The sequence below is a fragment of the Leptonychotes weddellii genome, chromosome 1, assembly GCF_054177405.1.
Source record: "Leptonychotes weddellii isolate Sample4059 chromosome 1, ASM5417740v2, whole genome shotgun sequence".
In the NCBI taxonomy this organism is placed as follows: domain Eukaryota; kingdom Metazoa; phylum Chordata; class Mammalia; order Carnivora; family Phocidae; genus Leptonychotes; species Leptonychotes weddellii.
In genome coordinates this window covers 133,821,329-133,844,158 of record NC_138369.1, presented here as the reverse complement: position 1 = coordinate 133,844,158, position 22,830 = coordinate 133,821,329, and the positions used below count along the sequence as shown (strand labels likewise).

General features: G+C 44.5%; 1 protein-coding gene and 1 long non-coding RNA gene across 3 annotated transcripts in view; both read right to left on the bottom strand.

The window, feature by feature from the left end:
• Positions 1–18,917, bottom strand: part of LOC145723866 (uncharacterized) — a 29,649-nt gene extending 10,732 nt beyond the window's left edge. The window contains exon 1 of the long non-coding RNA XR_014149213.1: positions 161–18,917. This is a non-coding gene — a long non-coding RNA (uncharacterized LOC145723866). The remainder of the gene's footprint in view (positions 1–160) is intronic.
• FSTL1 (follistatin like 1) overlaps positions 1–19,319 on the bottom strand; it is a 52,337-nt gene extending 33,018 nt beyond the window's left edge. Inside the window, exons 1-2 of one of the 2 annotated variants that reach the window (XM_081833283.1) lie at positions 19,168–19,319; positions 18,956–19,012 (exon numbers count right to left, since the gene is read on the bottom strand). In XM_081833283.1, coding sequence (XP_081689409.1) covers positions 18,956–19,012; positions 19,168–19,170 — 60 coding nt within the window. In that variant the 5' untranslated portion in view covers positions 19,171–19,319. The remainder of the gene's footprint in view (positions 1–18,955; positions 19,013–19,167) is intronic. The other variant, XM_006742179.3, reaches the window with a different exon arrangement.
• Positions 19,320–22,830: the final 3,511 nt, after the last annotated feature.

The following is a 22,830-nucleotide window of genomic DNA, read 5'->3' as shown; positions in this document are numbered from 1 at the left end:
CTGGAGTCCCGGGATCGAGTCCCGCATCGGGCTCCCTGCTCAGCAGGGAGTCTGCTTCTCCCTCTGACCCTCCTCCCTCTCATGCTCTCTGTCTCTCATTCTCTCTCTCTAAAATAAATAAATAAAATCTTTAAAAAAAATTATTAGAAAGTCAAAAGACACAATAATTTTAATAATTTGTTTTACATAAGCCAATATAGCCAAAATATTACCATTTCAGCTTTTAACCAATAGCATTAGTGAGATGTTTTACATGCTTTTGTTCATAGTAAGTGTTTGATACCCGGCATGCATTTTTCACTTACAGCACATCTTAATGAGACTAGCCACACTGCAAGAGCTCAATATCCACCGGTGGCTCGTGGCTTTTCCTACTGAACAGCCCAGCTCTAATACGTTCTGGGTGCTGACATATTACTGAGGGCTGAATTGAGGAGGAGAGTTTAGGTAGAAAGAATAAGACTTTCTTTAACTAGGAATGTCTTGTAAGGGGTGTATATAATTGAAGTCAACGGATATTTGAACACCTCGGTAAGGCAGCATGCTGGGCTGCATGGACCAGGATACTGATGTATTGAATATCCAGTCCTTTCAACACAGGCAGGTGTCCTGAGCACTTAAGCCTAATTCTGGCTCCGCTTTTAATGCCTGTGGACAAGTCACCCTTCTAGTCTCCTCCATAAGATAAAATAGGTGCCACCTCCTTTAGTACTTTGTATGGCTTATCTCATAAAGCAATAGGGGCTAATTAAACTACTTATTTTGAAACTTCCCTTAACTATTTAAATACTTTTACTTCTTTTGCAAAAGAGTCCATGGACAAATTTGGCAATGTAGTGGATATTTCTCAAAACTTTTTTTTCTGTTTCTTGGCTCAACTGCTACACTCTTTTGCTGCCAACTTTCAATAATATTACACACACACACACACACACAATTTTAGTACCTTGAGATTAAAGTCAATGAAAATATGCACATTCTATTCTTCTTGAGACATTCCAGCCTTGCATTCTTTCCTTGGAGCAGTTGGGAAGTCACGGCGGGGGGGCTGTAAAACCTACTCAGGCTGGCCAATTGGCCTTATCTGAGTCAGGAGACCCACCAATGAGAGACTTCCAGGTATTCTGCTCCACTGTAGTAGCAGAACTCCCTATTTTTGCAAAGATTAAAATCCTCTGAGACCTTCAAACTGTACCAACAATGCACAAAGACCTCTTTCTCTGTTCAATTTGCTTTCCCCCAAGGACTACATTAGAAACTCTACACAAAAACCTACTAGCTTAGTTGCTACAGATTATCATTTGCAGTAAAAACACTTCCTTAGTATTATGTAGCTGTTTAATTCTCAAAGCTCTGTTCTTTAACTGATTAAACGCTAGAGAAATGCCACATATTTAACTGCTTTTGGTTACCCTGACTCCACTGAAAAGTGGAGCAACATGCTATGGAAGTCAACAAACTGGTCTATGGGTCAACAGTAAGGGAGTTTAGAGAATAAGGCTGCAGGTAAGTAGGGATGTCTGCTCCTTAAGACCCCAACCACTGCTGATCACTGGGCCATTGGTGGAACCTCCACCAGGATAAAAGATACCTCTGAGATCTAAGGTGCAAATCCAGTGACGTTGTTTTGCCCATACTGGGGACATGAGAGTTGCCATTCAAATGAACAGGAGACAGAGCCAGAGCAGAAAGGATCCCCCAAAATAAAGGTCTCAGTAAATGGTGATGTCAGAAGACAAAGTGACCAGAGGCTCTGGGGCAAAGAATCACCAACAACAGAATTTAATTTAATGCTTTATTTTATATTCCTTGGGATATTAGCTCACTCTGGGAATGATGCCCAGTTAAATCAGAATTGCTGTTCATGGAAGGAAAGAATAAAAATATTTACTATTTAGTAAGCCTCTGCTTAAATTCCAACTTCACCTGGAGCTGAGAGAGTCAGAATCCAGCTGTCAGACTAAGCAAGCCCAGCATTACTACCATGTCCAAGGTTAAACAAAGTGTTGATGGGCAAATGCTGTCAACCATCTTCCCAGGTACACAAATACTTGCAGAATCTGACATAGAGACCAGAGATTATAGGCAGGATACTGTGCATCTCCTCATATTACATATGAGACATTTGGATTCATTAATTAACCCATTTGACCGGTGGACCAGTTCAACAAATATTTACTGAGCACCTAGTATATGCTAAGCTCAGTTCTAGGTGCTGGGGATTCATTGGTGAATGAGACAGAGAAGGACCACATCTTGAAGAAGTACATATTCTAGAGAGAGGAGAGTGAAAACAAACACAATTAACAAGATCATTTCAGATTGTGATGTACATTTAGAAGAACACAGCATATGTTTGACAGAGAAATCTGGGAGAGGGGACACCACTTAGATTGGATGAGGGAATGCTCTCTTGAGCTGAGACCTAAGGATGAAAGGAGCAGTTCAGACAGCCAGAAGAAAAATGCAAAAGTTGTGAAACAGGGCAGAATTTGTTATGTTCCCGAAACAGAAAAAGGCTAGTGGGGCTGTGACATAGGGTCTAGCAGGGAGAGCAGTGAGAGGTTAGCTGGGAAAAGCAGGCAAGGCATGGAGCATGTAGGACCTTGTACACACTGGTAAGAACTTTGTATTTTATTCTTAATGAACTGGGAAACACTGGAGGAGAGTGATGTGATCAGACATGTGTTTTACAAAGATTACTCAGGCTGCTGTGTAGAGAATTAGATGGAGAGAGGCAAGAAGGACAAAGGGGTGAGCAGCTAAGAGGCTACTGCAATCGTCCAGTGCAAAATGATGGCGGCTTAGTCTAGGGCGGGGGCGATGGAGACTGAGAACAGTCAAAGGCGAGGCAATATATTCTGACAATAGAGCCAACAGGACTTGCTGATGGACTGGGAATGGATAGGAAGAGTGAAAACACAAAAGAAGATTCCTGGGTACTTTGAGTTGATAACCAAGAAATACCTCAGCCAGTTCTTTGTAGGTATGGACATGGCCATGCCAATGGTCCAGTATGGAGTCACTTCTGGAAGGATTTTCCCTCAGACTGGCCCTGAGGTCCAGATAAGTCCCATGCTTTCTCGATAAACCTGCATTAGTTTAGGAAGTGAGTTCAGCAAGCCCGCTAAGACCTGGTGTCAGATGTAAACAGACTCTGCTTATGAAAATCTGTCCAGAACTGATCCGAGTTCCCAACTGTTCCATGGAACACAGCATTCAAGTATTTATAGTATTTTTGGAAATGGTGCCCTATGGTGAAATGTCTGGGAAACACTGCTTATAATACTCTCCTCCTAGAAAAGAGAATAAATGATGCACATGAACATTGTCAAGTTCTAAAAAGTCCTGCAACTAAAGAACCACTTAACCTAGCACATAGATTAACATCACTCACTATACTTTGAGAAACACGGGTCTAGGCTCTGTATGTCTCTCCCTGTAGTCTGACTGTCCCCTGGAATTCAAGCAAAATTAAGAAGAGCAGCTCCTATTTACTGAGCACTTACCTTGTGAAAGGTACTGTATATTAATATCTCCCTAGCTATACACACTATATACAGTAGCCGTTTTAATTTATAGCTTTTATGTTATTATTTGTTCTTGTGAGTTTTGCTTTACGGACCATGTGTTCACTTAGCAAAAGCAGACATTATCTCCTCTGATCATCTAGATCAGCAGTGTTCATTCACAGTATTTCCTCATGCAGCGCTTAATATAAAGACCAGAAATTCTTCACTTTATCGCCCCATCTTCATTTACTTACCCCACTACAATTAAGAGTGAGAATTTCTCACTCTCATCACTGCCTCCCTCTTCCTTCACGCCTCCTCTTCACTAGTTTCCTTCTTCCTATTTATTCCACTTATTTCTAAGACAAGAACCATTTGGGGGCAGTTCACATGCTTTGAACATCCTTGGGCTTAGAATTCCCTACTTTCTGTTTCTCTCTCAAAGAAAATGTCATGGCTTTCAGAATATGGCTGTCACATCTAAACCCTCAGATTGGGGGGTGCTTGGGTGGCTCATTCAGTTAAGCGTATGCCTTTGGCTCAGGTCATGATCTCGGGGTCCTGGGATCAAGCCCACGTTGGGCTCCCTACTCAGCGGGGAGTCTGTCTCTCTCTCTCTCTCCCCTTGCCCCATAATAACCCTCAGCTGTCTGGAAGACACACACACACACACACACACACACACACACACACACACTCTCTCTCTCATTTCACCACCACAGCAGAGAGAAGACTTTTCCTGGAGTTAAACAATAGATCACTGGGGAATGGGGAGGTCTTTACATTCCTGGCTACTGTAACATGAGTCATTACGGTTACTAAATGACAATGCTATTTACTTTACACAGGGTGAAATACTCGTAGCATTACCTAGAAAAATAACCCAATCACCAACTGAAATATAGCCACTGGGGAAGATCAAAGCTCACTTGAATCCACCAGCACTTCAATGATGCAACTTAAGCAGGAAATGAACAGCCTTCTATTTGATCAAATGTGTAAAGAGAAATTAGTGGGAAAATGCAATGACCTAGCTGTAAAATGACCAACACAGTGGGATTAACAATCCCCAGCATTGGCTGTTCTTAGGGGATTTCACATCTTCATGGTTTCCTTATTTTTGTCTAAGCAAAGGGAATGCCTACATAGGGCATGTGATGAACACACATAAAAACAACTTTTATAGTTTATTATCCAGGTTGTATTGTACATGCTTTTTTCTTTAATTAGTTTTTTTATTGAAGTATAATTCACATATTATTAGTTTCAGGTGTACATCATAGTGATTTGATATTTTTGTACATTATGAAATAATCCCTACAGTAAGTCTCATTACCCATACATGTACTTTTGCAGAAAACAAAGAAAAACACAAAGACAGGGGCCCAGTTTTATCTCTCAGAGATAAAGTTATTAACTTGGTACTTGTTCTTAAGCAATATGGCCCACAAGTAGTTTAAGAAAATAAGTCTGCAGTGTGAGTAATGAATTTATTATACCCAACATTTAGCAAAGACTTCAGTGTCTGGCCTCTTTACTCAGAACACTTCCCAATGCTATTCTCCCTTCTAGTCCTGTCCCCTCAAGAAAGGAAGTTGAGAAACCCCTAATGAACTCACACCTGAAGGAGGGGGTTTTCTTTGACCATTAGCCAGCCCTTCATGCCATGCAGAAAATCATGCTTCTGTTGAACATGATGCAGACACCAATTAATGCATAAAGTAGAAGGCTTTACCCTTAAAATAAATAGCTAAGCCAGGAAGTCTGCTTCTCTGCATGTGGCTGTTGGCAAGGCTAAGGCCACACAGGATAAGAAAGGAAAGAAAACAGAAAATGCCAAGGATAGAAGACTAGAGGGGTGGGGGAACAAAGCACAAATGGACACATTCCTGAACGATTCTTAGGACTCCAAGGGGAAGCCAGCTGAATTTCCCGCTTTGACCTCAGCCTGCCCCCAATCAACTGTAGTTATCGTAATTATAGCATATAGTGAAGACCCATGGATAAGGCCGCCCTTGGAGGAGTGAAGCTGAGCATTCTGAGCATTTGTGACATCTGCCTGCATCCCAAAGCAGGTTTTTGTGAGCTGAGGCAGGCCACCCCAGAAATCCTACCTGGGTCCTCCTGATAAGGACCATGGCCACGAAGGGAACTCAGGTATGTCTGAGTCTGCGCTCAGTTCAATAGCTTTTAGCTGCTCTAACAGAAACTCCACACATTTATCAATTTCTTACTAAGCTTTAGATGAGCCAGGTATCCCCGTGAGAATCACCAGAAATTTTTCTGACTGTTGTTGAGTTCTTTATCTATTTTATTTTTCTCTGTTGCAAATATGCCACAAAGTTGGGTCCTTCTCCACAACTGAAAATAGTTAGCCTAACACTAACAGAAGCTAGCAGGACTTGCTAGCTATGGGATTTGAAAGGAAAAACGGTATATAGCTCTTATTTTTGGAATGAGGTAGGAAATGAATGAATGAGCAAATGAATAACATACATTGATTACATTAATGTTCATTAACAAGCAAACTTCCCACCCACAAAAATAAGCCCTCCTCATCACTATTTTCTATGTGCCTTGGTTCAGAAAGGAATCAGGACAGTATAATGGAGATCAAATACTAAACTAAATTAAAAGAGTCACATTAAGGGAAATTTAATAACATACATGCTTCTCTTCATAAATTCCAATAGGAATTTGGGGTTCTTTTGTGAGGGGAAGTATACTGAGCTATAGGACGACAGTCCTATTCTCTAAGTAGTGAAATCTAACTCAATTAAGTAATGTCAATTAAGTCAATTAAGTAGTGAAATTTATGTGTGTGTCTGTGTATACTCTATTCTGCAGCACAGCCAATTTTAATTCAACTCTGACACTGTACAAGTAGATTTATCAGGAAAGCCACAGGCAACACTGGGCTGGCCCCCCACGCAGGACCGATAATGTAGCACACTGGGCTTATCTAGCAGGATTTAGGATTTGGACTGCAGTCCAGGTACCAAGTCTTTAAGTAGGACTAAAACATCTGTGTTGGCCTCTGTTTCCTTACTGAGTTCACCCTCACAGGTCACTTGATTTACCTGCTGAGGTCAAGGCCAAAGAGGTCAAGGTCAAGGCCTCTGCTGTAACAGCCCTGAACTGATTTGGAGAAGGGCATGGGGACCAGGGCAGTAACTTCATCAAAACCTGTTCAGGAAGGCCAGGATCCCGGTCACAGGCCACAAAGCATGGTGAGAAGGCAAGACTCCTTCCAGAAAACAAAACTAGGGTCCACACCGCATTTCCAGACAACTATTTTTGTAAGCCATTTCAATACTGCATCATTAGGTTTTGTTTTTTTTTTTTTAAGATTTTATTTATTTGACAGAGAGACACAGTGAGAGAGGGCACACAAGCAGGGGGAGTGAGAGAGGTAGAAGCAGGCTTCCCTGCGGAGCAGGGAGCCCGATGCGGGGCTCGATCCCAGGACCCTGGGACCATGACCTGAGCCGAAGGCAGACGCTTAACGACTGAGCCACCCAGGCGCCCCCTGCATCGTTAGTTTTAAAAGAACATTTACAAAGGTCAGAAGAAAGTTTTGCTTTTTGGTTATTTTTTTTTTTTAGTAAGTTCAATAAAAGCTCAAGTTGCACACTTTAGAATTCTGAGTTGGCTTCCTTTTTAGAAAAATTCTCTGCTCAACCCCAAGGAGACCCAGCATCCTTCATTTCTTGCCCAGTGTTGCTGAGCAGCTGGTTTCTGAAGTGGAAAATCAAGTGATTCCTTTCTAGAGAGTAAACAGCATTTGGGATTCCCGGGCACGCACACTGGTCGGGCGCCCCGTGCTGCACTACTTAGGGTGCACGCGCCGGGGCAAGTAGGAGACACAAAAGGCCTACTGCTTTTAGTCACTCTTTTCTTCCCATTCCTGGGCCAGTGTCTCTTTTCAAACCGCTCCCTCTTGGGCCATCAGTTAAGATGAGAACTCATCAAGTACCTTAACTCCATTAAGAATATTCTGACAATCCAACCTCACATGTCTGCCTCCTTCCCTGTGGATAGGATTTGTGGGCTGGGTTCTAGAGCTCCCCTGCTCCAACCCCTGTATTTTGCAGACGAGGGGTCCGGTGACTTGCCCAAGTTCATACTACCAGCGGAGGGCACGAGGCTCCCGACCTGCATGCCACTCTCCGGCCTGAGTTGTTCCCTCCAGCCCATCTCCAGCCAACGAGAGGAGGCTTGTCTGAAGCCAGCTCACATCAGGAATCTCTGGAAGCTCAGCCACAGCTTCAGCCAGCGCTGCTGGCATTTCCGTGACTCCGAATGGCTCAAGACAGCTGAAACCTGACAGTCTCATAATTCACTCACCTGCTTCTTATGTGTGTGGCTCAGGCTCCCCGCCCCGCCCCAGACAGTGTGAGGCCGACTCAGAAAACCAGGGAAGTGAGCGAGGAGAGGCAACCCAAGTCAGAGCTACAGAACTGTGCGGATCATGCTAAAAAGGCGCGGTGCCAAGCAGACACTGTCTAGACTTCAACCGGCCCCTCCAGAGGGGGCTGCGGGAGGAGGGGGAGCGGGGCCGGAAAGCCTGCTTGCTTTTTGTTCAGCGAATGCCAGCACATGACACAGCCTCTGACAAGCTCCAGGCTGGGAGTTCACTCAGTCTAAGACATTTCTTCCTCGGGGCTGGAATTCAGCTGTGGGCTGAGGGAAGTTGTGCTAATCCAGCGATCAGAGAGGAGCTGGGACTGCTTTTCCTAGTTCCTGGGGGAATCGTAGTTCCCAAACTAGATGGAGTTGGGCAGCAGCCCAAAGGAGCACGTTTGTGGGTACAAAAGAACAGATTTTTTAAAAAATTTCCATTTGTCTCATCTTAGCTAAATCCGTGAGGAAAACCCACAAAAATACAGAACTGGCTTTTATGGAGGCCTGTTACAAAAATTTTGTAAGACTACTGATATCGATTTATAAAATGTACAGATGGAGAAATGGCCACCATGGTCCAATAAGCATCCCACATCTGAGAAAAAAATGTTGGGTTTGGGGAGCTCCACGTATTGGTTAGAAAGAAGGTACCCCCTCCTCTGCGGGGACAGACAAGCTCTACACCAGGGCGCACAGCGTGCAGGATGGAGTCACCCCACTCTCCTTGGCCAGCAGCGTGAACAACTGTACCCACAGCAGCTCAGCTGGAGCTCAAGAGCTGTCGTGCAACTTGGTCTTCTTCAGTGTGGAACAGTCGTGAATGCATGTGAAAGACAAAGACTGCCTGAAAACATGCCCTGAATCACTGAACACAATGCACCAGGTGCTCTAATGTTCAAGAAGCCACTGAACCGGAACCAAGCGGAGGTCATACCTCTATCTATGTGGTCCACAGAAGCTTGGATCCGGACACTTACTCGAACAAAACACGAAGAGGCCTGTCCAGGCTTTTGGGTTGGGGTTTTGTTTGTTTTTATTGTGTCCATGTTACCTAGCAAAAAATGTTTTGGGTTTGTTTTCAGAGTCCCTTTCAAAAATAAGACACAATGGGCCCAGCACACAGAGCAAGGGCTTTGAGAGCTGAAGTCTGGATTTGTATCCTGGTTTTACTCTTTACTAGGTGGCTGATTTTGAGTAACTGAATTCTCTGAGCTACGGTTTCTTCATTGACGAAGAAATGAAGATTATAATAACTTCTTATCAGGTTGTGAGAATTAAATAAGACAAGGTTCTTTCCGTCTCCTCCTGCTGTTGTCTGGCTAACTACCACTCATTTTTCAGGGTGCAGCTTGGGGAGGCTTCTTGGAGGCCTTCCCAGACTCCCCGGTGCTGGGTTAAGTTCTCAGGCCCGTTCTGGCACTTACCACCCTGGATCACTCTGAGCCTCTGTCCCTGTCTGTCTCCCCCACTGGACTGCAGGCTCCTTGGGAACAGGGTCTACATCTTAGTCACCAGCACTAACTTAGTGCCTGACAGAGAACAGGGTTGTGATACATTTTACCTTTGTCCCTTGAGTTAACTTTGTACCTTTGTGAAATTTTACTTCGTCCCAGATTAGGGAACCAAATACTGCATGAAAACTTTGGGCAGCTTGGTCTCCAAACAAAATGTGAACCTGGTGGTCTGTGGATGTTTTGGCAGCTCCGGAGGCAGCCTGAACCCTCCAGGATGACCTCTCTGTAATGGTGTTGGAGGAAGATGAGAAAGAAAAGGAGAGGCAAAAAAGTTAGAAGAAGGGAGAGATGAAGAGGAAAGAGCAACACGGGGAGCAATGAAGACCCAGCTCTGGGGTTTGGGATCAGTGGCCACATGAGGCTGCAGTCAGGGCTGGCTGCCAGACACAACAGTGCCCAGCAGAGGACTCAAGGTTTGTGTGCAAACACCTAGAGTGTTGCCTTGGTTCCCAAAGGGACAAGTCACAGCCTGCTCCAGGAATACTCCCCTACCCTGTCTTTGAGAGTAGGTATTTATGTTTCAAGCAATGAAAGCAAAGGGTTCTATTCCTTTGCCTGATCATATTTTCCAAACCCCAAATTTAGAATCTGTGGCCCAGTAAGAGGTGTGCTATGGGGACGACAGCAAGAATATATGAAAATGACCATCCCACAAAAAAATCCAAGACATCTGGTGGCCACCTCCATATGTAAGAAGGAGGGGCACAGGGGAGAGAAAAACTGAATGTGGAAAAATTCCAGGAGCTTTAGTCCCTCTTTTCTTGCTTTTTCTCCTTCTTCTTCCCTTTCTCGTACTCTCCCTCATTCACTCTGTCTTTAGGGAGAACCGATGCTGGTTGGCACAGCCCACAGCCGGTGCATGGGAGGTGCTCAATGAGTACCTAAATTCTTTTCCTGCAGGAAGGATAGGGTTGTGGCTTCACAGAGGAAACATTATCTAGAAGTTTGAAAGCAAGTTTGGCTCAGTAGAAGCAAGGGCTCTGATACAAATTCTGGGCGTCAAAGCATCCACTGAAAAAATATCCCAGTTGTCTTTTAAAAAGCAGGTGATCCTTAATCTCTGGAGAGAGTAAAAGAGGCAAGGAGACTTTTCTGCAAGCCATGGGCATCTTAGTCACCAGCACTAACTTAGTGCCTGACAGAGAACAGGGTTGTGATACATTTTACTTTTGTCCCTTGACACACTTATACCCACACCCCAAGGGTTTTGGAGCTCTTCCAATAAATAGATGCCACAAGAATGATACTAATAGCTAACACCACATTCTATGTGCTGAGCCACTCTTCTAATTGCTTTACATGTAAGAGCTTATTCGATGCTCACAGTTAACCTATGGAGTAAATACTCTCTAGTAAGCCCATTTTATAGATGATACAGGCCCAGAGAGGTTAAGTACTTCCCCAAGATCACAGGGCTAGTACTGAATTCAAGTAATCTAGCTTCAAGGTCCTGGTGCTAAACCATTATGCTATACTTCCTCTCAAGGATAAATCAGTAAATGAAATACAGTGACAACCTGAGCCAGCACACAGGTTGTACAAATATAGACAACGCCTAGTGGATGTTAGTATGTAAATTGAGAATTCTCTTACTGAAATCATTACAGAGTCAAAAACAGTCTTTGTTAGAGCCTAGAAGGAGCTGGTAAGAGGCACTTTTTCTCTTGCAGGTGTTTGGTGTTGACTATGTTCCATGAGTAGCGGAAACCTTTTCCATTATCTAATTGGATAGATAGCAGAGAGATTGCCATTATTCCCATTTTACAGATGAGCAAAGTGCGCTCATGGAGGTTAAGTAACTTACACAAGGTCTCACAGCTAGACAAGGGCAGAACTCAAACCCAGCCCGTTACCCAGAACCCTTGCTCCTAACTGAAGCTGCAAGTCAGAGACATTAGGTGGCTTAAGAAAGGGGCAGAGCAGGACTTCGAAGTCAAGGGCTCTTATTGTATAATGTCCTTCTTAGTAATGAGAAGGTGCTGTACCAGGGTCCATGTAAAAGGTAAGACTTGGAAACACCCAGATATGCGAACAAGAGAAGAGAATGAAGAAAGGGAATCCGTGGAAGGCTTGAGTGACATGAATATAAGAGAAAAGCGTCAGCAACAATTTCCACACAGAAAGCTGCCACCTACTGGACGGGCTGGTGACGGTCAAGGTAGACAGGAGGCAAATGGCCCAGTGACTCCAGTGGAGCCTCTCAAGTTCTGAGAAGGCATCCATCCCACTGCTGCATTTCAGGGTTTTCCAGACCAGCAGCCGGAGGTGAGGAAGGGGGCATTAATTTCTGTGAAAGCCATAAATCTGGCCCCCTAAATTTGGCCAGGTCCATTTGAGCTGCACAGGAGTTATGGTAATAGCAACTCCTTCAGAATAGGGACCTACATGGTATTGCCTTTTAGTTCCACATTATTCTCAATAGCAGCATATGGGCAAAGGGACTGGCATAATGCCTGGCACTTCTGTAGATCAATAAATTACACTCATTTACTATCACCGAACGATAGAATCAAAGACTGTGGGGAAAAGACAAATTTTGCCTCAGACACAAAAATTTAAATCTTGAACAAGATAAAAAGTAATGACAAAGAGGCAGTTTCCTTATATCAGTTCAAGCCAATACCCCATGACACACGTATGTATAAATCAGGGCCTGCACCATGTCATGGCTTTTGCCATGTGTCACATGACTTGTTTTGGCAACAGTTAAGCTGGTCAAAAATAGTGTCCGGGATTATTCAGGGAACATTTTAAGGGTCATAAATTCAGACTTAATTCTGGGAATAGCTTATTGGTGATGGCTTCCAAATGAGCACATAAAAAGTCTGTGAAGAGATTTCATGGAAATCCTCCAACCACAGCAGAAAATGCAGACTTATAGGATATATTTTGTACTCCAACTACCCAAAGAGCTTTCTATTAGCAAGTTATTGCCAGATGGCTGCTAATGCAGGAGCTGTTATCTGTGACAGTAGCAGCTCGTAGAGCCTTAGCAAGAACAACTGTTTACTCCATCAGAACAGCCGAGAAAATTCTCATTATCATATTCTTGTTGATGGCCAACATCTAATGGCCTCTAAGGGTTTGGTTCCCTTTAAGATGTTCGAATTTGCCTAAAGAAGTAAAAAGCTTGGGCCAGGAATAAAGTGCTGAGTTGTTGTTTTTGTTGTTTTGTTTTTTTTTTGACATTTTCATCTATTCACTACCCTAATCACACCACCTATTACCCCATGTTTTCTTTGTTTCACATAGTCCTGAACTCTGCTTTCTAATCACCTTAATTTTGCTTAAAGATATACCAATGTTTGTCAGTTTGGATTGATGTTTCCAGAAGGAATGGCAAATATCTTTCATCTCACACACAGACTAATTGCTAGTGGCTACCCAGAACATTGCTGAGGATTTTCAAACCTTCTCCAGACTCAGGAGGACAGAATTCTAGGATTGATTAGCAATGTCTGTCATGGGTAAGGGAGAGGATAGTGGTGACACACACGCCATGTTTGTACCTTCGCTGCAGGCCACTTATGTCATAGTGTTGTGAGATACTTATTTTTATTGCCTACAGTGTCTAGTAGGTTCACCACATACATCTGTTGATTGATAATTTCTCTGGAAGGAGGGATAAAGGGCTGATTTATCTTTAGGTAGTAGAATCATGTTAATTTCACTCTTTCCTCTAGTCTTTTCTATAGTCTCTAAGCTTTTCATGAGCATATTTTCATATTTTATCAAAAAATAGCTCATTTTCTTATTTAAATAGAATAGCATGTATTAGGAGGGTAAATTCCTCCTGAAAAAAGTAGAGGTCACAATAATCCTCAAGATGGATTTTAAGGCATTTTGTTATACTTCTCTATAAATCTGTACACAGTTGTGAGGATAATGCAAAGTGGAGAGTGTTCTGCTTTTTAAATTAAATCATAATCATTTCCCAGAGCTTTAAGAATTTTTGTAAACACAACTTTTAGTGGCACGTATTGTTGTTAACCCTTAACTCTTCTCCTATTGTTGGATATACAGATTTTAAGTTTTTCGCCATCATAAATAATGTAATGGACATCTTACGCAGTCCCTCTGAAAGTAATAATGGCCAGGGCAAAGTGGTCAAAAAGAATTATTTGAGTTTCTTTCCTTGATTTAGTTTCTCAGTGTAGATTATATTGAGCCCTGGAATATCCATCTGCAAAATAGCCAAGTCAGCTCCCCCAAAGCTGATCCAAAGTCTGCTAAAATGGATTCATGTCAATAAAGACTGTATTTAACTGTGCTTGCTATATGTCTGTGTAGTTAACAAGAAAAACGATTTTCTAGTATAAACACTGTTAACTATAAGCTAAAAAGCTTACAATAATATCCAAATTGCAATTATCATATGGAGAGGGTCAATTTACCTTTTCATTAATTATTAAAGGTTTATTGTTAAAACATGAATTAAAAGCTTGCCAAATGTTACTAGGACCGGACATGAAGAGACCACACTAATTAAATGATGAGTGATAAAATGTAACTCCGATCATATCTACTGCTCACTTGTTTCATTGTAACTGTTTCCGCATACCATGAGTTCACAGCCTGCTTTCTGCACCAACTCCCTTAGTCTTGATTGGGTGGTGGCTACATGGGTGTAGCCATATGTTAAAGTTCATCAAGCTATACCTTAAGGATTTGTGCATTGTACTAATGGAAAAAAAAACTTTAAAAATCAAGGGAAGCCCTATGTTAATATAAAAAAAGCAATAATTATACAGATATTTGTTTCTCATGTAGTTAAGATATTACAGCTGCTACAGTTTAAAGCATCTGGCCCATCATTAGATCGTAAGCAACCTGAGGGCAGAGATCATGTCTTGCACTTCATGCATGACTCTGTAGGGCGTGCTCAGCCCGTGGCAGGGATACTGGCTGATGGGCCCTGTGAAGAGAAGGTCTGTGCTGGTAATGACTCAGTCCTAGAGAAAGCACCCCAAGCCAAAGTCACAGGCACCAGAAGATAGCACCTTAGAGAAAATTATGCATTGACTTGCATGACAGTAATCATCTGGCTTACAAAATGAATCCGTCTAAGTGTAAGGTTTTCTTCAATCCTATAATATCTGGTGTCATTACATTAATCCTATTTATGGCTGCTAGAAATTTTGTCTTGATGTCCAGTTATTTGAAGAGGAGTAGAAAAACAACACTGACATTTTCAATTCATGATGTGTGACCACTGGTATTTACAGTTCATCCTTTTCTTTCTCTGTTTTCCTAGAAACACATCTTTCCGACTCACTGACTTTGAAGGCTTTATTTTCTTCCCCAGGACATTACATCCATTGCAGCCCATGCCCTCTGATCACCATCTCACAGCTCCTCCCCAACCAGCTCCTTTGAGCTTGAGAACTGACTCCTGCATTCCATCACCCAATCTAGAGATTTCTATGGGAACTGTAACATGTCCTCTTTCTAAGGACAGTTTCAGTGGCCAGGGCCTCAGTGTGCAGGGTGCTTGCCCAACTGTTTTGGTTAATCAGCAGAGGCCCTGCTATGTTTTAACATTCTAATTTCTGACAATGGTCTTTAGAATCACAGCAAGTAGTTTATTTGCCAATGGATAAACAAGGTATTATTTTAGTGGTTAATGTACAAGATGGATATTAAAATCCTAGTTCTGCTGCAGCTTCAAGGAGGAGTCAGAGGATGTGGGTCAGACTCTGGTCCTCCCGAATCCACCATTAGAATAATTCTGAAGGATATAGAGAAGATCCCACATCAGCCAATAAAACTCCTAGTGGTTGATTAACTTGTACGTTGATAATAGGGTGTAGTAAATGAGAAATGTGGCTTCAGAGGGACAATGACCTAATAATCTTCTCGTCTCTCTGGGTAATTCTCCTTCTCCTTCTTCTTCTATTATCTTAAGTGATGCACTCACAATTCGTGGGTCAAGTGTTTCCTTCCTGGAGTGAGTTTTTGACTTGTGCATCAGTCCCCTGCACATGTGACTTACCATGGTGAGTCTATAAACCTGGGACGCTGGCAATCAGAGTGCTGGCAGACACAACCACCGAGGGAGAGCGGAAGTGTCTTGGGTGCTTGCCAGGCTGTCTTTCAGAAGCAGGCAGTTGGGCCACAGAGTCCCCTCCAGCCTGCCATGTTAGAGTGGACTTGGATCCACCTACTGAGACTCAAGGGCACATGCTCTCATGCCTGGACTGTCAAACTTTCCTAGCCTCTGTCCACACCTCTCGCTGAACTGCGGTAATTCTCGGTGGGAGGCGAATGGGTGAAGGAGAATGAGCAAGTCCACATAGCCCCCTCCCAGCAGAATCTAGAAAAGGGGTAGCCTTGTAATTGTCAGTTGAAGCACTCCCTCAAGCTGCTGCCACCCCCCATTCCTCACCCATACAGATGCTAATATATGCTCTTCAACAGACCTGTGCCTCACTCCCCAATACCCCCTTCTCAAGCATAGACTGTAAAGGAGCCTATGAGTGAGCTCAGGTGGACAGGGCAGATTTTGCAGGGAGGGTGCCAGAAGGCATACATTGGTGATAAAGAGAAAGTAACAAAGAGAGGAAACAATCAAAAAAGCAAGTAGTGCCACGTGAGAAAGAGACCAGGGAAAACATTCGAAATATAACACTTTCCTCAATGAGATTTGTTAATAGTTTCTCGAATCTAAACAAACAGTATTTTCAGACTGGCATTAATAATGATGACAACCACCTTTTCCCAAGCTTGGGACACCTTTGATTCTGGAGGTCTACTATCGCAAAGGCTTGGCTCCTTCCAATATCAACATGATTTGTCAGGGAATCACATATCTAAAAAATATGTTGAGTTGAATACTTGTATTAAACCAAAAAGCACCAAGAAAACTAAGTTTATTTTCTAAATTTCATTTTTTAAAAAAATTCGACAATATTTGTACAACTATAGCCCTAAAGTCTACTCAAGTGGATGCATGTCAATAAAGGCTGTAAATATCATTATTTGGCTTTGTTTGCTGTATGTTCTTATAGCTAGGAAGGAAAAAAATTCTATTGCAAGCACAATTATAAGACAAAGACTTAAAATAATATACAAATTGCTAGGGTTAGTTTACCTTTTCATTAATAATTAAAGGTATATTATTATTAAACATGGATTAAAAACCTGCCACGTGTTACTCAGGCCAGACATCAAGAGACTGGATTGATTAAAAGATAATTCTTGGGGCACCTGGGTGGCTCAGTCAGTTAAGTGTCCAACTCTTGGTTTCAGCTCAGGTCATGATCTCGTGGTAGTGGGATCGAGCCCCACGTCAGGCTCTGCGCTCAGTGTGGGGTCTGCTTCAGATTCTCTCTCCCTCTCCCTTCCTCTTACTCTCTCCCCTCTCTCAAATAAATAAAATCTTAAAAAAAAAAAGATAATCCTTAATAATCTGGAGCCATGAAATGTAACCAGGATCACACCTACTCCTCCTTACTCCTCAGGTACCCTGAGTTCGCAGCCTACTTTCTGCTCCAACTCTCAGTTTTCATGCCTCAGCACCTCTTGATTTTGTCCGGGAATTTGGTGGGAGAACTCTCTGCTCTTCTACCCGAAGCAGGAAATTGCTGCTGTGGGAGCTTCCTATGAGAGCAAAACTTTTCCCTGCAATGCTGGTTGGGGGGAGGGGTAGAGTGCAGGCTTCCTCGAATAGATCCTGGACCTTGGGTCACAGGGCCTTCAGCCTTCAGTCTCCTGGTGCGGGAATCAACAGCCTCCTCATACCTCACATCTGCATTCCAGTTCACTGAGTGATTTCACACACTAGCTGGCAATTCCTAAGCCTGCCGTAAAACCAGCCAGGGATTCACCTCATCCATCATTGGACTGCAGCTGCCGTTTGAGGGCCCCAGCAGGGATGGAAGGGTGTTCCTTAGCCAGGGCTAAATCAACCAGTGAAGAGAGATCCTCCCTCAAATTCAAACCCTGGAAAACAAAATGCATGAGAAGCAGATCTGGAGTTCAAGATGGGCCCCAAACATTGAGGGAGCTGGATTCAGATCCTTCTGCAGAACTAACTAGCTGTGTGATCTTGGGCAGTTTATCTAATCTCCTAAACCTCTTTCTTCCTCTGTAAAATGGGGATAATAAAACTGACCTCATAAGGTTGGGGAAGATTGAAAAGAAATGACACATGCAGTCCAATGTCTGCTATGTAAGAAGTGCACCAAATGTGAACGTCTTCTGTGGGATAGTGGTTAAGAACCTGGGGTATGATGCCAGACTGTTTGGGTTCAGATCCCTATTCCTACTATTTAACAGCTTAGGGCACTGGATAAATTACATAACCTCTGACTCAGTTTCCCCATCATTAAAGTGGGGTTTCATTACAACACAAAGTAGATATCCAGTAAATATTAGCTATTTTTTAAATTTCATTGTGAGCTTGTGTTTCCAGTACAACCAATAACATAGTAGTGAATTAAGTGAGAGTTTATGTATGAGTTGAAAGTAATATATGTGTTGTTTTTTTTTTTTAACTCATGAAGACCTTGCATGGTTTTATGATTTTTTTCTGGGCAGACTCAAGCTGTGATGCAAAGGGTGGGGCTAAACTGTAATATGAAGAAAAAAATTCAAAGAGGGAGAATAACCACCCACCAGGGAGCTATTTCTTTTGTAATGTACATTCCTTTTCTTCTCCCTCATGCTTTTTAATTCCTTCCACATTTCCTGCCATAATTATCAAATGTTTGGTTTCTGACCTCACTCTTCTGGAGACTAGAGCCCAGGGAATTTGGAATTGTTTATTTTCTGTCCATAAACCTTTGAGTTAACGGAGGGGCTTGTGAGTGAAGAGTTTGTTGGTTTGTTTGTAGTGTCTCAGGAAGGTCACTGGAGTTGAAAGGAAAACATTACCAAAAAAGCGCTGAAATACTTTGACTGGAAACGCGGAGCCCCCAAAGAGCAGAGCAACGGATCTCTTACACTTGCGCAACGCTGGATCAAGGGGAAATTGAGCTTTTAAAAGGCTGTTATATGGCCCTGATATTAACACAGAATCCGAGGGCACTTTACAAAGAAAGAAAAAAAAATGCTGGGAATCATAATCTTACTTTATAAAAAAAGAAAAAAAGCATTCCACCCTAAAGGAAGAATCTCTCCCCTCCCCTTTCCCCGAGGAGTCAGCCTTGGAAGGAAAAAGCCCCCAACTATTCTTAATTTCCTCTTAAGTAAAGGAAAGAACTCAAAGGCGCCTTCTTGAACTCAGCTGCCGCTCTCGTCGCCGCCTCCGTCCCAATCCGCCCAGCTCGCCTCTTTCCCCCTCCTCACTCTCCCTCCATATTAGCCGCGGTGGGGCTCCCGCTTATGGCCCAAACTACTTTTCCTGATTTGGAGGTTTAAGTTTCGCAAGTAGCATTTGTGCTCGGAGCGCCCCCTCACCCCACGCATGGAAACTCCCAGTCCCACCCCGGGAGAACATCCCCAGGACGCCCTCCCTGCCTGTCCGGCGCGCACACCCAAGTGGCCCCGGAGCCCGAGTTCGGACCTCCTCGGCCGCTCACCTACCTCGGCGTGGACCCAGGCGACCGCCACCAGCGCGAGCGCGAGCCAACGTGTCCACATCTGCGGAAGAGAGGAGAGCGAGACTGAAGTGCCGGGCCCCGCGCCCACGCCGGAAACTTCTCCGGGTCCCGCAGACTCGCCCCCTCCGCCCGGTCACCCTCGGCCGCCCGGAGGGGTCTGGCCACCGCGCCCCGCGCCGCGCGCCCAGCTCTCACCATGGTCCCGTCCCGGTCTCCGGAGGGCGCGGGGCTGGGCGGCTGCAGCGAGCTCTAAGGGAAGGTGGGAGCTCCGCTGCTCGGCAGCCTCCGAGGAAATCCGACCTGCCCTCGCCGCCCCTTAAGACCCCTCCCTCCCCGACTGCCTGCCCCCCAGCTCCTCCCCATTCTCCTCCCCTTCTGCAGCAGCGGCCCCCGCCGCTCGCGGCTCCGCTCGGTCCTCCCCGCCCCTCGCTCTGGGGAGCCCGCGTGCGTCCCGGCGCCGCCCGAACCCTCCTCTCCTCAGGCCTCCGGGACGCGGAGGCAGAGACAGAGAGGGGGTGTCCGGGGGGCGCTGCAACAACGGCGGAGAGGGGTCGGGGGCCGAAACCCCACCCCCGGGAGGGCCCGCTGTCTTGCGGCAGCCCTGGCGGGCGGTGGGCGCGGGCTGCGGCGGTGGCCAGGTGGGCGGTGCCGCAGGGGGCTCCCCTCCGGGTGTGGGGCGGAAACGTGCAGGAAAGGGCGCCGTGCGGCCTGGGGAGCCGGAGCCGCCCCCTACGACTGATGGAGAGAGGGCCGGAGGTGCAGAGGGACCCTCACGGCCCAGGGACCAGGGCGTCACGGCAGACAGAGTGCGAGGAAGTGGGCGCAGGGCCCGGAAGACCAGCCAGCATGGGGAAGGCTGATTTGGGTTCAACCGTGAATTTCCTCGGGGAGAGGTGGGAGCCGCTCCCCTCTGCTGAGAAGATCTTGACTCCAGCGTTTGCCAGCAACCTCATCCCGTCCTTCGCTCTGGTCCAGGGGCGGTGTCCCCCTCCTCTCTTCTGCCACCCCCCCCCATCACCTGTGCCCTTGCTCCCACCCCAGTCGTCCCAGGTCCCTCCCTCTTCTTGCTTCCCATCTCCACCGACTTCTTCCCAGGGGCCTTCAACTACGCTGCCTCTTTGCAGGTGTTAACTCCCCAAACACCTAGCTGTGGCTTCTTTCCTACCTTGTGTCTGGTGTCTCTGGTGCTGAGAACAAATCCATTTGACACCTCAGATTTAACATGCCCAAGGCTGAGCCCCACTTCTCACCAGCTCCCAGGCCTGCTCATTTACCTCTTTCAGAGGAGTGCCATCAAAACATTTCCCCGCTTCCCAGACGCCGGTTTCACCGTGTTCTGGCAGTTTTCCCTTTGAGATCTCACATGCATCTCTTCACTGCCGTTCACATTTCCACTTCCCTAGGCCAGACCTTCATCCTCCCTCATTCCGGAATTCTGGAAACCACCTCTGGTTGCTTTCCAGCTCCAGGCCCTCCTCCCCTAGTCTCTGCTGCAACCCATTGCCGTATTTTCACTACCTGATTTTAACACTGTCCTCAGAAACTTTCAGCACTCTTCTTCCACATTGGATCTAAATTCTCAGCCTTTCCTTAAAGTCTCCCATTACTGGGGCCAACCTATTTATCTAACCGCACTTCAACTACTTAATATACTCCCTTGGCTCAAATCAAGCCAAGGATTGGCTTTGGTATTGGCTTTGGTATTGTCATTGTCCTCTGAACTTCTCATATTCATTGGTTTGTTGAGTGCCTACTGTTGTGGTTCTAGGGGGTTTCGGATAGCACCCATGTTCCCCACGCACGTTCGTGATCCATTGAGATAGCCGCTGGAGTCGGACTGACGGAAAGGAAAATCTCAGCTTTGTCCTGAGCGGGCACTGGAAGGGTGGCCATGGCTTAGATCTGCGAGGACAATGGATCTGCATGTACTTCACCCCAGAATTAAATAGAATAAGACATGATAAATGGTTCTTGTAGTACCTGGCAGTCCCAAGAGGAATTGGACAATTTGCTGTGTCACACTGGGAAGCCAGAACCGCCCCCCACTTCCCATGACTGATAGAGAGGGCTGGAGATGCAGAGGGACCCCTTTTGTGAAAATCTGCTTTTGCAAAATTGACTGCAGTTTTACAGTTTCTGGAAAAGCAGAAAACACATAATTTCTAGGGCAGGTGAGCTCCCCAAACTTGCGGGGTCAGAGCGACACATACTTAGTTCCTCTTTCAAGCTCACCAGACAACTCATTCCTGCTTCCTTGATATGGAAAAAAGAGAAGTAGGGAATAGATGTCCTCCCCATCCTCTGTCCCAGGCTCTGTGCTAGGATTGAAGGCAAATGTGATGTATAAGGTTTTGCTCCTGCCCTCTAACAACTCAAAATACTTTTTATCCCTCGCACATCAACTGCACCCCTTCAGAATCTGGCATGATCTCCTTTCCTTTCTTCCTCCTTGTATCTGTTCAAAGTCAAAGTCTGTCTTTCTCTCTCCAGGACCCAAGTGAAGTTTCTTTGCTTCTCTAGCACCAATTCTGACAATAACTTGTCATAGTGGACCTGAGGTTTAAAGTCTAACAAATCTGGCTTTCAACGCGGTCACTACCACTTACTAGCTGTGTGACCTTCATCAAATTATTTAAACTCTCTGACCCTAGGTTTCTGCATCTGACAGATAGCAATGATAATGTCTTGCAGAGGACTGTGGAATGTAATGTGGTAGGTTAAAGTGCCTGGCAAGTAATAAGTGGTGGCCATTATTTCATTAACCCTGCTTTGCATCTGAGTTGCTGTTGGTACTGTGTACTAGTACTACAGAGCCATTCAACACGTCTTGTTTTATTTAATTATCACAACAAACTGAAAGGCGTTTTTTTTATTGCTTCCATTTCCCAAGTAAGGAAACTGAAGCTCAGAAGAATTTGGATACTTTTCCAAGGTTAACAGTTGGCTATACTGGCATGTACAACTTGGCATTTTATTGCATACTGTTATGCGATGTTTAACACTTGTTCACATAGTTGTTGTTCTGGATTGTCCAGCTAGATTTTAAGATGCTGAGGGCATAAACAGTTTTGTTTTTTTGTGTTTTGTTTGTTTGTTTATCTTGGTTCTCTCTACGTTTGGGGCACAATCACTGGATTTGATTTTGTCAAAATTACAGATTCTTGTTCGATCGAGGGCACCACAGAAAAAATGATAGATTAGAAGGAGATACTCAATATCTAAAACTGACATGGAACTCATAAGTGCAATATAAATGTCACTCCTGCAAATCGTAAGAAAAAGGCTGGAAACCCAAGAGAAAAATGGACAGAGGGTATGAACGGGCAGTTCCACAAAAAAGGAATCCCAAATGACCAAGAAATAGATGCTCAAAAATCACTGGTATTATTTAAACTGCACAACGATCCTATGAAATCAGTATTATTTTATTACCTGCATTTTACAGGTAAGGAAACTGAGACACAGGGATTTTACGTAATTGGTCCAAGGTTATACATTAAGTGGTAAACATTACTTTACAATCATCAGAGGCAAAAATTAGACAGTTGGACAATGCTAAATGTTAGTGTGTGAGTAGTACAGTCTTTCTGGTGTATTGTTGTGATTAAGAGCCTGGGTTTAGAAGCCAGATTGCCTTGGTAGTAAATCTTGGCTTACCTACTTACTATGTAACCTTGGGCAAGCTATGTACCTCTCGGCATCTCAGTTTCTTCACTTGTGAATTGGGATAATAATAGTACTGATTTCCTAGGGTAGGGATATTGTACAGATGAAATGTGTAAATATATGTCAAGTACTTTTAATAGTGCCTCGTACATAAGCTCATAATTATTGTGTGCTACTAAGGGAGTGATTCAA